This window comes from Muntiacus reevesi, chromosome 1 (assembly GCF_963930625.1).
Source record: "Muntiacus reevesi chromosome 1, mMunRee1.1, whole genome shotgun sequence".
Classification (NCBI taxonomy): Eukaryota; Metazoa; Chordata; class Mammalia; order Artiodactyla; family Cervidae; genus Muntiacus; species Muntiacus reevesi.
In genome coordinates this window covers 142,193,489-142,208,469 of record NC_089249.1, presented here as the reverse complement: position 1 = coordinate 142,208,469, position 14,981 = coordinate 142,193,489, and the positions used below count along the sequence as shown (strand labels likewise).

Sequence of the window (14,981 nt, the reverse complement as noted above, 5' to 3'; positions counted from 1 at the left end):
GTAAGCTAGAGAAGCTGGTAGGTAACACAGAAATGCTAAAAGGAAAAGACAAAAAGTCTGCTCCCTCTAGCCAACCCAACAATTGCCCTAATCTGGCCAAAGCCAAGAAAACAAACCGCAGCCCGATCGCACCTCCATGTCTGACTCTTTGCAACGCTATGGACTACAGTCCAACAGTCTCCTTTGTCCATGGGATTCTCCAGGCAAGAATACTAGAATGGGTTGCCATGCCCGCTTCAAGGGGATCTTCCTGACCCAAGGATCGAACCCACATCTTTTATGTTTCCTGTATTGGCAAGTGGGTTCTTCACCATTAGCACCACCTGGGAAGCCCCATGCAGAGTGGGGAGTGTGAATCTTTACCTCCAGCTGGCAATAGGACTTCTCACTATTGCTAAAACACAGACTAACATAAGCTCTAGAGTCACAGCATAATACCCAAAAGGTTCAGGATATAACAAAAAATCACACGTCATATCAAGAACCAGAACGATTTCTACTTAAATGAGAAAAGACAATCAACAGACACCGATGGTCAGATGACACAGATACTGGACAGATCCGACAGGAGCTGAAAGCAGCCATCAGGGAAAAAATGCCTCACAGACAATTACAACATCCCTGAAGCAAATGAAAAAAACAGTGTCTCAACAACAACGAAATAGGCAGATAGGCTTTCCTTCCCATGGTTTCTTATTTTATTATATGAAGAAAATACAACCAAATAAAGTCAGTTTTCTATTACAGTTCAACACTAATTGAATTAGTGTTGGTAATTAATGTAGGTAAGAAATGTGGTATCTTTACTGAGGTAAATAATACAGGATTTGAAACTTTTTTTAAAAAAAGTTGGTGGAGTATATTGTAACTACTCAATGCAAGAAACAACACTAGCTCTTAACAATGCAAAATACTCATTTTCAGCTTTAAAAATAGGACACCCAAGTAAACTGTGTACACATACTTCTTTAAAAACAGTCTGTAGCATAAATATCATTTGGGCACTTGTAAGAAATGTAAATAATCAAAGCCCAGCCCAGACCTTACAAATCAGAAACTCTAGGGCTAAGGGTAAACAACTGGTATTACTACAAATACTCCAGGTGATTTTGATGCATGGTAAAGTAAGAACTACTCTCATAAAATATTCTAACAAGTAGTGTGGCAACAGGAATAACACAATAGTAGTAGACATTTCTTTAGTACACTTCATGTGCCCAGCATTATTCTAAGTTCTATGTACTACTAATTATTCAGTCATCAACAGAATCCTTTTGATAGGCATTACTTATTTTCCTCAATTTACAGATGAGAGAATTCAGGCAGAGAAGAGAGTGTCTTAAGTCAGGTTGCCATAACAAAACACCATATACTTAAGTAACAGATATTTATTTCCTCACAGCCCAAACACTAGACGTCCAAGACCAAGGTGCTACCATGGTCAGTTTCTGGTGAGAACCCCTTCCCAGCTTGCAGATGACCACCTCTCTCTCTCACTGTCTCCTCACACAGCTGAGACAGGGTAAGCTTTCCAGTGTCTCTTCTTACAGAGCACTAACCAGGCATGAGGCCCCACCCTCACGACCTCATCTAACCTAATTTCCTCCCAAAGGCCCCCATATCCAAAAGCTATCACACTGGGGGCCAGGACTTCAACAATTTAGCAGAGTAAGAAACTTACCTGAGGTCACACAACTGAGCAGTGAAATCTTGGAAACCATATTACACTGCCTTTCAAAGGTGTTATATGAGATTAGGAAAAAAAATCAACAACATATAAGCTTCAAAGTATTCTATAGAGTAATTTTAATTATAGGAGAAAATAATATTACTCCACTATATACATACTTAGAGATAGAAGTTTGAGAAAACTACCTTTGTAATGTAAAACTCATTTCATTGATTCTGGAGAATTTCAACATGAGAGATACTGACCTCAGGAGACAGTACAGAATAAGCCTGTGGTGGTTTTTCCAGTGAGACTGGTAGGCAAAACTGCCCAGTCTTCAATCGTCCATTCTGAAGCATTGGTATCCACTTTTAAATAAAAAAGAAATAACATTAATTTAAATGTTTGTTATTAATACTAATTACTTCGAAAATCTGTTTCAAGAACTTGGTATAAGCCAAATTCATCTCACATCACTAAATACAAAGGGATTTAATTATGTAGGTAATAATAATAATTAGGCCTTTATAATTCATCCAAAGAAGTTTCCCCACGGCTTGAGAAGGACCCCCAAGCCATTATTACTAACTATGCAATATTTAAATCTATAGCAGGTCCTTATTAGGCAAAGGAAAGTTGGCAGTAGAAAAAGGACATAAAGTGAATCAATTTTAAACTGGGGTAATGTGCCAATGTAAATAGGGAAAGAAAGATTTGATTAGACATAAATGTTGAAAATAAAACTAAAAAGTATGACAAACTTATTTTCTAACATTTAGCAAAATTCATGTCATAAACTGAAGACAAAAAATAGGAATCAAATGTTAGTTTTTCTCTTTTGGGTGAATGCATGCCTTTCTGACAAAATTGTGATTAGCACAGTATGATGTATTCACCTTAGGTTTATAATTCAAAAGCAATGATTTTCAAAAAATACTCAAAGGTTTTAATTGCTTTAACTAAGGCAATTAAAAGGGGTTTTAATTACTAGAGGTCTCTTTTAGTTATGTTACATTCAAACCATTTTCTTCTGAAGAACCCTTAAAACTGTTATATTTACATAGTAATGTTGGGTAAATATACAGTAGTCAGGACCAACACCTAAGTGTTCAAACTTGTTAGTTAATTAATGACATTAGTTAACTATATTAATGAGCATTTTCTTGTTACAATGACTCTTCCGAACCAACGTGGAGAATCAGTTAAGGAATCCTCAAATAATAATGGACACAAAGTATATCTTAAATATTGTAATTATTTTTATGATCAAAGAGCTAATATTTAACAAAAATATACTTACTGTGTATCCAACAGGAGTTTCAAGAGGAGTATTTTGTTTTTGTTGACAACTAACATGATAAAAAGTAAAAAGCAAGTGATGATGGTCAGTTAAAGTAGCAGGGAGTTTAACCTTTATTTCTTCATGAAAATCAGGAGACCTTCATACAAAAAACAAAACAAAACAGATCAATAATCAATAATGTGTTCAAAATAAATAATTACTGCATTTGTATACCTGAATAATTTTTAAATTAATTTCATGATTTGTGCTTAATTTTTCTTCTAGTCCAAAGTATTTTTATTTCCAAACTCTAAGTAACTAACTCCTACACTTCCAGATGAGGGAGCTGTCACTCTTTCTGAAATTTCTAATCCCATTTTCATTAATGGGTTGAGTAAACTTACTATTTCAAAATTCACTAATAATCACCACCTTGATGCTGAGATCTTCATTAGATTGGAAACTGTATAGGAGAGGAAACTGGGGCAAGGCTTTCTATATTCATAACCAATCTAGATATGTATTACATAGAAAAATAAGTTTTTTATAGTATATCTCATAACCATACCATAGAAAAACATTTCTCTTTTATAGCAGTACAGCTTTATATTAAGACTAATTTGCTTATCCTTCTGTTTAAAAAACAAGAAAAAAGATATGTTTAGACAATCTGGTATCGAGATGGGCTCTCTATAGAATTTCTTGTATTTATTATCCCATTGCTAAAGAAATAATGTTACCAAAAACATGGACTAGTTATTGACTGAAAGCTTAAAGGAAAAGAGAAAAAAGAACAGAAAAAAAATCAGGGAACACCCACAACTGCATCTGTCCCACTGCTTGAAAGTGTGCACAGCTACTATAGGAATACAACAAATATCATATTTGATCAAACCAATAGTACATGCATCTCAATATTTATTGAGAGTGGCCCGTATGGACATTTCTATGGTATAAGCGTATGCATTTCTATGGTATATCATAAATAGCATCATGGTATCATAAATAGCTGTCATGATGCTATTTATGATATAGAGCTAAAAGAGAGAGAACCTTAGCATCCCAACCTTCCATATTTGGTTAGCAGCTCTCAGAGTTATATACAATGAAAATACATCCAAACTGTATGGCTCCAACTATCTTTAAAGTGAAAGCCATCCCACCAACTAGGGATTTTCCTCGGATGCTAAATACGTCAAATATTCTTCCATCTCAAATAAGCTTCAAAAATGCTAACAGGTAAGGGGCATAAAGTTTTTAATATTCTTAAGAATGATAGTTGATGCTTGCCATTTGATAATTTGATGACTTCAGTGAATATAAGATGCTATAGATCTTATTACTTACTAATCACCACTGAATTATGAGAAAGTTGTATTTACTAGTAGTGTTCGACTCTATCATTTTAATTCTACTAATGCTGAGAGCAACAAAATAAAGACTTAGCCAAAAACTGAGATACTTTTAGAATTACAACCTTCTTTCTCCATATCTTTCCTGGTATTTAGTGTTTCAGTTCATTTCTTTCCTGAAATCATTATGTGAAGGTTCTTATAGAAAATTAAACATCTAAGAGTTATTCATCAATAAGTATTTTTATTTACCCACCATTAGGCTAATATGCACTGTGTGACTTTTATGGTGGTTTTAAAGATGAACATTTTTAAGAACCCTCAAAAATATATATTTAGCAGAAGTAAAACAAACATATATTAACAGCTATGCTATAAAGCAGGGGTGGCAAACTATGGTCACAGGCCAAATCCAGTTCATTACTTGGTTTTGTACAGCCTACAAACTAAAAATGATTTTTATATATATTTTTAAGTGGTTAAAAATTCAAACAAATAATATTTCACTTAAAATATTAAATGAAATTTAAATTTCAGGGTCCATTAAAAAATGTTACTGGCAGACAGCCATGCCCATTTACTCACAGCTTCCTGGGCATGGCTATTTTTACACTGCAAAACAGGGCTGAGCAGTTGCAAAAAAGTAGATGGTGCACAAGTCCTAAAATATATACTATTTGCCCCTTTTAAGAAAAGTTTGCTGACCCCTGGTATAGAGCATATAAGGTTAAGCGCGTCAAGAGAAGAGCTGAACAGATTACTTCAAGTTTTGGATCAAGGAACCGTCATTTAGGAAGAGATACATGATATGGGCCTTAAATTATGAGTAGTTCAACAAATAGAGGGAATTAGTATTATAAAAGAAAAAAAGATCCAAGAAAGGCCCAGAAATAGGACAGCACAGGATATGTTTGCAATGGAGCAGAAATATAAACATTAAGACGTAAAAGATGATTGGATTAGCGACATTAAGAAGTTAAGAATGTTTTACATTCTGAGTCAGAGCAACTGGAAAAATGTTGGTACCGTTAATAAAAACAGGGAGAGATTGGTTTAGGAAGACAGTCAAGAATAAACACATGGAAATTAAGAAGGAAGCAGGTATTCAAATGAAAGATCTGAAAATTCACATCTATACCTCAGAAAGAAGGTTAGACAGAAAATAAAGAGTGAGGACAAGCCACGTAAAGGTAAAAGTAGTAGTGGTGTCACTGAATGTAATTCTGGAACACATACAAGTTCATTTAGGGAAAGAATATTATAGAAAAAGAAGGTTAAAGGCAAAACTTCAGTGTTTTGTGTGGAAGGCATATGTTTTAAAGAAAAAGAAAAATTAGAATAATTATTATAGAAAAAAAGTAAACCGAGACAGGGCCATAAACTAAAGGTAAGAAAGAAGAAAGTTTTATGGAGGGTAAGGAAAAGCCATGCTACATAACAGCAGTGAATAAAGACTTCTGTTTTTGTAAGTATGTAAGAAACACATTTTGTGGCAATAAGAGATGAAACCAATGAAGCAGAAGACTGATGATGTTAAGAAAAGGAATAACTGACGGAGTCATACTCTGAAGAGGCTGGATAAGATTCTTTGAGAGCACAAATGAAAAGATCCACACTGAGGGAGGGTGTGGACCAGTACCAACTTCATAACAGAGGAAAGGCAGATCTACACAGACATAATCGGAGATGAAAAGCACAGAAGTTCACAGATACCAAGTTAGATGGTCTCAATCGACTTCATAAAGCAGGGACACAAAGAGTAGCAAACAGAAAAGAGGTAGGAGCTAAAGGAAGGGGAAGAAAAGTTTAAAACAGCCACTGCCAAATGGGAGAGAGGGTAAAAAAGTGATGCCAACAAAATTTACCAAAGAGTAGTAGGGCCAAAAGAAGATAAAATACTACAGCCTCACCATGTGATAAAATAACATCAATTCATGACAGCCTCAACGGGCACAATTTTGATTTTTCTCCAATAGCATCCGATAAAAAAAAAAAGAGGGGTTAGGGCACGTGAAGGAGGGGAAGAGGCAGGGATGGCAGAAGAGGAGGAGGAGGAGAAGGTAGAGGAGGAGGAACAGAAAGGAGGAGGAGAAAGAAAGCAGAAATTACGTCATCCAAAGTTAACAATCAATTTTCCAAAGAACTAAAATGGAAAGTCACTAAGGCAAAGATTTATTGGATGCTGCACCAATTTACTGGATGTTGCACTTGGGTGCAAGTATAGTAAAGAGTTAGGTAAAACTACAAAGTGTAGGTGAAAACAACAGGGAGAGACCAAAAGACCAGAGGCCACAATGGTAATCAATAATATAATAAAAATGAAAGGATCAGAGAATTTGACAGAAAAGATGTTTTGTATACAAAGTCTTAACTTTGAGATGTCTGTGGAGAGAATGTATATTCTCTCTGTGGAGAGAATGTATATCTACAGGTTGAAATTTAAAACTCTGATGTTGGCTGTCTTGAATTTGCACGCTCAGTGCAGCAAAGCATTTAGTAAACACACTAATGTGAGCGCTAACAATGCCACTGAGGAGTGAGTAACTTTGAAAGAAATATTTGAATTCAGTACCTGTTATGATATACTACGGCTGTATAGGCTTCCTTTGAAAATTCTGAACAGCTAGATTTACCAAAGATTACCTGTAACAAATAACAGCATGTTGAAACTTTGTTGTAATAAATGCTGGATGTTTCATATCTATGTAAGAATTGGTCTGATTTAAAAACTGAGAACAATGGGCAAAATCAGCCCAATGAAGAACATGTGCCTGTAAGTTCAATTGCTTAACTGTAAATTTCTTTTCAACTACACACCCATCTGACATTCAAACATTCAGAAAGTTTCTACCCATTATATCTATTGGGCAATAAGGTACATTTCTTTCCTTTTTCTTGAAGAAGGTAAAGAATTCATTCTAAAATCGAGCTGCAGTACATAATTTGGAATTTATATAAGAATATGATCCTAGAATGGTGACATATATCTACCATACAAGTTGGTGGTTTCTCTACTAAAACAACAGTCATTCTAAATGTCAAATATAAATTATTTATATTAAAATATCCTAATTTTGGTCATGCTCTATATCCTTACTGTAAGCTACTCTAAAATGAAAGAGGAGCTCCAGTCTTCTTACTTATGCTTTTTTTAATCCACCACATAAAAAAAAAAAAAATTACCCCTTTAAGAGACTGGATGTTTCTAAAAGTTTTAGCGACATTTTAGAGGTAAAATAATTCAGTCTTATATATCCGTCTTGTGAATTCTACCCAACCATGCTAAGGTTAATTAGGGCAGCTGATTAGATAAATGTCTTATTGATGTCTAGGTCACAGCTATGATTCCAACATGGCATGCTTACAATGTTATCTAGTCACAGATTAAGCCTTTAAGTCTGGCCAGTCATTCTACACCTGCATAAATAGGTATGTGGACAGGTCATCACACTTCTATCACACAAGTGGTAAACACAACTCAAAGTTTACTCCTCATGGGAAGGGGTTAACTGGCACCATCCTTAAATAAAAAGAACATAATACCAGATATCTATGTTTCTTTTTGCAGGTCCTTTTAAAAGTATGTTAAAGTACAATAATTATGACTCTCCTAGCTATGTCTAATTTCAAAAATTTTCTAAGAATATCTTACTATGTTTTAATAAAAATGTTCCAGTGCCAGAATTATGAAATATATGATTTTATCATGTCAGTGTTATATGATAAAAATTTATCTTAAGACCCATTTTAATAGTCATTTAAAAAAATAAGCAAATACAAAAATAAGTAAATGTCTGATTATAAATTCTTTCAAACCAGCCACTCACATAAACATAAAAGCATTATATATTTTCATAACATTAATAATACACAAGTGAATGGAATACAGTACATTTTTCCCCCTCTGAGAAGCAATTGTTTTTTACAAAATAACTTATTTTCATAACATGCATGGAATAAAGTGGAAAGTGTTCCTTTGACCATTTAACATGTATTTGTAATCATTCATCAACATGAACTGAGCATCAATTATGTCAAGCACTATGACAGGCATCAAGATACAGATACAAGTAAGATATGGTCCCTGCCCTCAAGGAGCTCACAGTCTAGTGGACAAGGTAAAGAAATAAACATATAATCATAAACGAAGCAGCCTGTAAAAGTGAGAAGACACTCTGGCAGCACCAAAAGAAAGAGTGGTCTAACTGCCAATATGGCTGGATGCAGCTGGGGCGCTGCAGAGGCGGCCATGTATATGCTAAGACAAGGAAGAGTTCGTTAGGCAAGAAATAAAAACAAATTATTTTACATACACTACGTCTGTCATAAGCTCAAATTCATATGACCATTCACATATAGGATAATAAAGCATCTATTTTCACAGTCCAGTATCTTTTCATCAACAATGATGGAACATTCAGTCCTTCAGCAGAAATGAAGAGCTAGTTAAAAGCATGAAATGCTCATTCCAAACCTCAAGAGTAAATTCTACATTTATTGAAATATTGCTCAGCATGCATTATATGCAAAGACCTGAAAAAGCTGCCACAGAAGAATACAAAGATGAATAATTTGTGCTTGCTGTTATCAAGATATATCAAAGCTGATGAAATTGAGGCTATAGTGGAAATTAAAATAATTTTCTTAGTAAGTAGAAAATCAAAAGAAGTTGATTCAAATGACTCACATAGAAGGCCAAAATAAAACTGTAAATAATGCACCTGTTCTTAGCTCATTCTCAATCCACAAAGGTTCTCTCAGAGGGTGAACATCTACAGGTGATAGGTATGCTCCTACTCCATAAGTTAAAAATCTACTTTCATGGAACTTGCATTTATTAGTATCCCACAACTCCTCAATGACCATGTGGGCAGTCAAGACCCTCCACAGTCTGACCTCAGTCTATGATTTCTGACTCATCTTGCATTGTTCTGGCTCACTGGCAACTCACCATTCTACCTCTGCTGAAGAACATTCTCCAATGTGAACTGCCTTCCTTTCCCCAAGGTCAGACCCACTGCTATAACATTTTAACCACTTCTGAGGCATCCTCTCCCTCTGAACATCTAGGCCTTTGGATCCCTATATACTATCAATCTTCTAATAATTAGCACATACCTTAGGTTCTCAGTATTGGCTGAAAAATTTAATCCCTTGAAAGTGTTAGTCCCTCAGTGGTCTCCGACTCTTTGCGACCCCATTGACTGCAGCCAGCCAGGCTCCTCTGTCTGCGGAATTCTCCAGGCAAGAATAGTGGAGTGGACTGCCTTTCCTTCTCCAGCAGATCTTCCCAACCAAGGGATCAAACCCAGGTATCCAGGATTGCAGGCAGATTCTTTACTGTCTGAGCCACCACAGAAGCTGTAATCCCTTGGCGGGATTTAAAAAATAATGGTATCTGCCTGGTATTCCTCCCCAGAGTTTATAATGTAACTGGAATGAGATTCAGTCTGGGCACTAGCACTTTTAAAAGCTTCCTGTGTGAGTTACAGCCAAAGTTAAGAACTATTGCCAGAAGTTCTCAACCAAGGTGAGAAGAAACATACAAATTAGAATTATCAGGAGAGCATTTTCAGCCCCCATTTACTGTCCACCACTTTCCACCTCCCTTACCTGCCCCTTTATTCTGAAGGAGGGGAATCAGAATCGCAGATGCAAGCAAAGAGAAGAGCTATCTGTCCTCTGTTAGAGCACCCTAGGTGATTCTGATCTGGCCCTCTTCTAAAGTTCACTATTTTTAAATCTTATGTGTTGTTCTTATATCTTCTTGATTATAAGTCTTATTCATCTTTGTATCTCTGGAAGTGCCGAGCATATACCAAGTCCTCAATAAATCAGACTTCAAGTAAACTCATTACTACCTGTATAGGAAGTAATGAAGTCAGGAATACGGTTCACAAGATCACATTAATTTCCAGTTCAGACCTGCCACCCAAGTGATACCATCCCCACCAAAAAAAAGTCTATGTGAGCCACATATGAAGAACAGAAACTGTAAAGAACATTTCTTACCGGCATGGCATTGCTAGGATCCTCCCCATACATAAACTGCACTTTCACTGTTATATTCCTGGCAGAACCTTGACGGTTGGCAAAATTGAGACTCTGAGGGTATATGTAGAGAAGGTTTCTGTGAAGGCAATAGTATACATGATAGTGAACACATCTGAAAACACTATGTATCACTACTGCACACTACAAAAGAAATAAATGAACAAAACTGAATTATTAGATTTGCTCTACAGACACTATGCTAGTTTTACATACAATGTTAGATTTGATCCTTAGAGTAATCATTCAAACAGACAGCAATCAAATATACCCCCACTTTACAGATGAATTGAGGTCCAGAAAAGTTAAGAGATTTTCACAGAGAACCAAGTGGCAAAGCTGAAATCAGAATACAGTTCAGTCAGACTTCAAAATGCAAGTTATTTCCTCTAAAAGAGGCTTCTGAGAAATAAACAAGTGAGGACAGAAACATTATTAAGAAATTAAAAGACAGTTCTAATATTATCTTATAGGATGACATTTATAAATAAGGCTTTTTGTATAAATGTGATCGAGGTTTTAAGAGGTATAATATTCTACATTATTGTTCAAAAAACAAATATGGCAATGTGGTAGGTATAACAGTATTAGCCAGCTACTATGAGAAAATCACGTATTACTCTACAATTAACTGACATTAAGCCCAGTCACATCTTACATAGCTGCTGGTAGCAGTACCTGCTGCCAATACAGAGATGAGAAATAATTCAAGAAAAAGCACCAAAACAGAGGGCTTCAAAAGAAGTAAGAAAAAACAGATTATGGCTGATTTGTGTTGTTACACAGCAGAAACCAACACAATATTGTAAAATGATTATCCTCCAATTAAAAATGAACTTTTGAAAAAAAGAAGAAAAGATTGAGAATTACTTTACCTGAAGACTAGTGCTTGCTGAGAGTGGATGAAGTATAATAAACCCTCCTAATCAAATACTGGGATAATGAAAATAGGTCTAAATTTTCTGGAAGGTGGTAGGGTAATACAGAAATTTTAAATGAACATACTCTTTGACCTAACAAACTCATCTCTAGTCTCAGGAAAGAACTACACATATGTACAAATGGGTGTGTTCAAAGAAATTCATAACATTGTTTGTATTAGGAAATAGTTATAAAGAATTATAAAGAAATATGTTCATCAGTACTGGGCTAATTAAGACATACTAATAAGACAAATAAATATCAGAATCCCAAAAATGAAAATGTACAGCAGTATGTATTAATGCAGAAAGAGATATCCAGCATGTTGAACGAAAAAATACCAGGTTCCAAAGCAGGATGTATAATGGCATTAACCTACTTATGGAAAATTGTGAAGAAATAATGGCAGAAAACATTTCTAATCTGAGGAAAGAAACAGACATCTAGTTCTAGGACATTCAGAGAGTTCCAAAGATGACAAACTCAAAGAGACCCACATCAAGACACACTATACTTATAATGTCAAAAGTTAAAAATGACAAGATTAAAAAGAGGTAAAAGGTGTCATCACACATTTAATGGCAGGGAGATATCTATAAACCAGAACATTTCAAAACAATGCTGCCTTGTGAGAGAAGTATGCAGTAGCTATGGGAGAAAGAAATAGGTACTTAGTTGATCGTGATGAAGTCTTTTCATCTTCTACCGCTGCTATGGCATTTGTTAAAGAAACTGAATTATTTTTGTGTAGACTTTTCCAGAGCCTAGATTTTACTGACTGCACCCTGCAGTAACATTTAACATCTTCCTCTGTGTTTTCTTATAAATTCAAAGTTGAATCTAGGCCTTTGATCAAATTTCAGGGACAAGACCACTTCATAAATGATACTGTATGCTTCTATCAGGAGGAAAATATTGCTTGTTGTTTCTCTTTCTGCACAATTAGTAGACAATGATGATCCATGCCGAAATCAATTAATTCATTAAGGGTTGCCAGAAGGTAGTATTCTTTCACTGATTTTATATTTTTAAGCTGAAGTATCTCTATGAAAAGCACTTTTCCTTATCTACTATTTGCTTTGCCCGTGAACCTTTCATTACAGGAGAGGCAAGAATAAATGCTTCATTCTTTTCCATTATCTGCCAGTTTTCAAAATAATCAGTTGGTACATTATACTCCTCTAAAAGGGATCAATTTTTTTAAAGCATCACTTATAAATTAATGGACCAAACATATTAACAGGTTTAAATAGTTTGCAGTTACTATCTTTATCAGTGTTCAAATTGTATCATCCTTGACAAGTGAAAAGGTCAGTTCAAACTGGCTCATAATCCCTTTGATTCAGTATTACTAGTCTTCCACAGCTTCTTGCTAATTCCAGACTCTTCCTGTTTCAGGTTCTTCTTGTACACTTTCTTTCCAAACCTGGAATCAGCTATTTCTCTAAGGAGCTGTGGTTTATAAAGTGGAAAATGTTTTTCTAGGCCACTAATTGTGGGTTACTCATTGTTTCTTCTTTTGAAAGAGTTAAGGGGGAGAATGCTTTTAACATGAAATATACCTAAATTCACAGTGATAATTCACATTCAAGAATACAAGGCTTTTATTTCTTCTTTTCTATCTTGCATCTATATACCATTTTTCCTATGCTGAGACCACTGCCAAGGACATTAACTATGAGAGAACTAAAATATCATTTAATTACTCACTGCGTGTTATTCAAACAAAGGAGTCTTAAGGAACTCTAAGATCTTGTGGTCATCCAGAAGAGGATGAGCTTGCAAAGAAGACTGATCAGTCACCCATAAAGAAGCAGAAGGAAAATCTTGAGAGTACAGTGACATGGAAGTAAAAGGAAGAAATCACAAGTAGAATTAAAGAGTTAAACATCAAACCCTATTCAGGGACCACATGAAGTAAGAAATGAAAAAATGTCAACTGAATTCAGCAACATCACATAAACACACCACAGCTTCTTTATCCATTCATCTGTTGATGGACACTTAGGTTGCTTCCATATCTTGGCTATTGCAAAAAAGGCTTTCATAGACCAATTCTTAACCTTTTTTCTGAAATAACTGGTAGCAGTAAAAAGCACCATAGGTATGCTCTAAAACTTCTTACCCTTTTAGCACTACAGGAAAAATTATTAATCAAGTCCAGATGGCGCAAATGGTAAAGAATTCACCTGCAATGCAGCAGACACAAGAGACATGGGTTCAATCCCTGGGTCGGGAAGATCCCCTTGGAGGAGGAAATGGCAACCCACCCCAATATTCTTGCCTGGAAAATTCTGTGGACAGAGGAGCCTGGAGGGCTACAGTCCCTGAGGTCACAAAGAATTGGACACAACTGAGCAACTGAACACAAGTCACTGATAATCTCAGGCTGAAAACAGAAAAAAGTAAGATTCAAGAGTAGTAGGCATTAAAAAACTGAAGCAAGTAAAATTCTGAAGAGTAGAATTGAGAAGGGGAGAAAGATAATGCAATATTTGGAGACAAAATATGGGGATTTGGGACGCTTTTTAAGACTGGAAAGGTTGAAGTTTGATTAAATCCTAATGGAAAGAATGTAGTTGATGAGAGAGTTTGCACACACTAAACAAGAAGGTAAGACTCCTGAAGCGGTAGGTGAAAACAGGATCCATAGCACTTGATAACAGACTGGCCTTTATTATGCTTACAATTCCTCACTGTGACATTTACTGAGCATACAGTATACTAGATACTGAAAATAAGGGAGATAAAAGGCAAAGTTCTTGACTTCATAGAACTCATATCTGGAGGGAGAATCGAACAGGCAAATAATTATACTGCAGAACGATAAATGTTATGAACACTGATTGTCACTAGGGGCCCACAAGGGGACTTAAAAACTAAAGAATCTGCCCACAAATTTCAATGAGAAATTTGCAAGTAAGACAGACAGGCAAAATGCACAGAACAGCAAACCACATCATGCTTTTTCCTCCCACCCCTCAATTTCTGCATTAGAATTATTACCATTTTAGCTTTGTGGATGTGGACATAACCAGTCCCTTTCCATCTTTCAAGTTTTAGAAAGACTCACTTTCCCTCTCAAACATCATATCACTTTGTTATTCCATTCACAACTCAAATAATCTGCTTAAAATAACCCTAACTTATCTTGTTTATGTATTATTTCTTGTTTACATATCTCCTTTATTTAAGGCCAAACTCCATGAGTGCAAGGACCTTATCTGCTCTATTTCCAATGCCTAGGATAGTTTCTCCTATGAATAAATCATTGACTGAATGAATGAATAGTACAGAACTCACATAAATATTTAGCTACTTAACTCTTCTGGAGTTTGGATTTTCAAGTGAAATGGAAATTAACTAAACACTAAGCTATGCTTAATTTCTAATATAAGCAATACAATTTTAAATTCAATTTGTCTCTGAAGGTGAAATGCACGCATTTAGACCAGATTCTTTGTCATTCTTTTGACTACTAACTCCGCTAATAAAGTTTCACATAAACCTAGTAAGTCTTTACCCTGCATTTTTAATACTCCTTCAGAGGAATTTTAAGTTAGCAGAGAGAAGGTAGATCAATAAAAAGTGCTGAGTTGTTGAGATACCTGACTAGCCTTTTTTAAGGCTGATTTCATATTTCACCACTTTCTCAAAATAAATTCTAGATTAAATCCAAATTTTAAATAACAAAAATAAAACTAAC

At 35.3% G+C, this 14,981-nt stretch overlaps 1 protein-coding gene across 6 annotated transcripts in view; it reads right to left on the bottom strand.

Annotated features, from left to right (window-relative positions):
- Positions 1–14,981, bottom strand: part of DOCK7 (dedicator of cytokinesis 7) — a 186,835-nt gene that overhangs the window by 87,009 nt on the left and 84,845 nt on the right. For all 6 annotated transcript variants that reach the window (XR_010659952.1, XM_065911740.1, XM_065911761.1 and 3 more), the window contains exons 15-18: positions 10,316–10,433; positions 6,876–6,946; positions 2,970–3,108; positions 1,936–2,037 (exon numbers count right to left, since the gene is read on the bottom strand). Coding sequence is in view for 5 of the 6 variants with exons in the window: in XM_065911740.1 (XP_065767812.1) it covers positions 1,936–2,037; positions 2,970–3,108; positions 6,876–6,946; positions 10,316–10,433 (430 nt within the window). In the remaining variant the exon portion in view is untranslated. The remainder of the gene's footprint in view (positions 1–1,935; positions 2,038–2,969; positions 3,109–6,875; positions 6,947–10,315; positions 10,434–14,981) is intronic.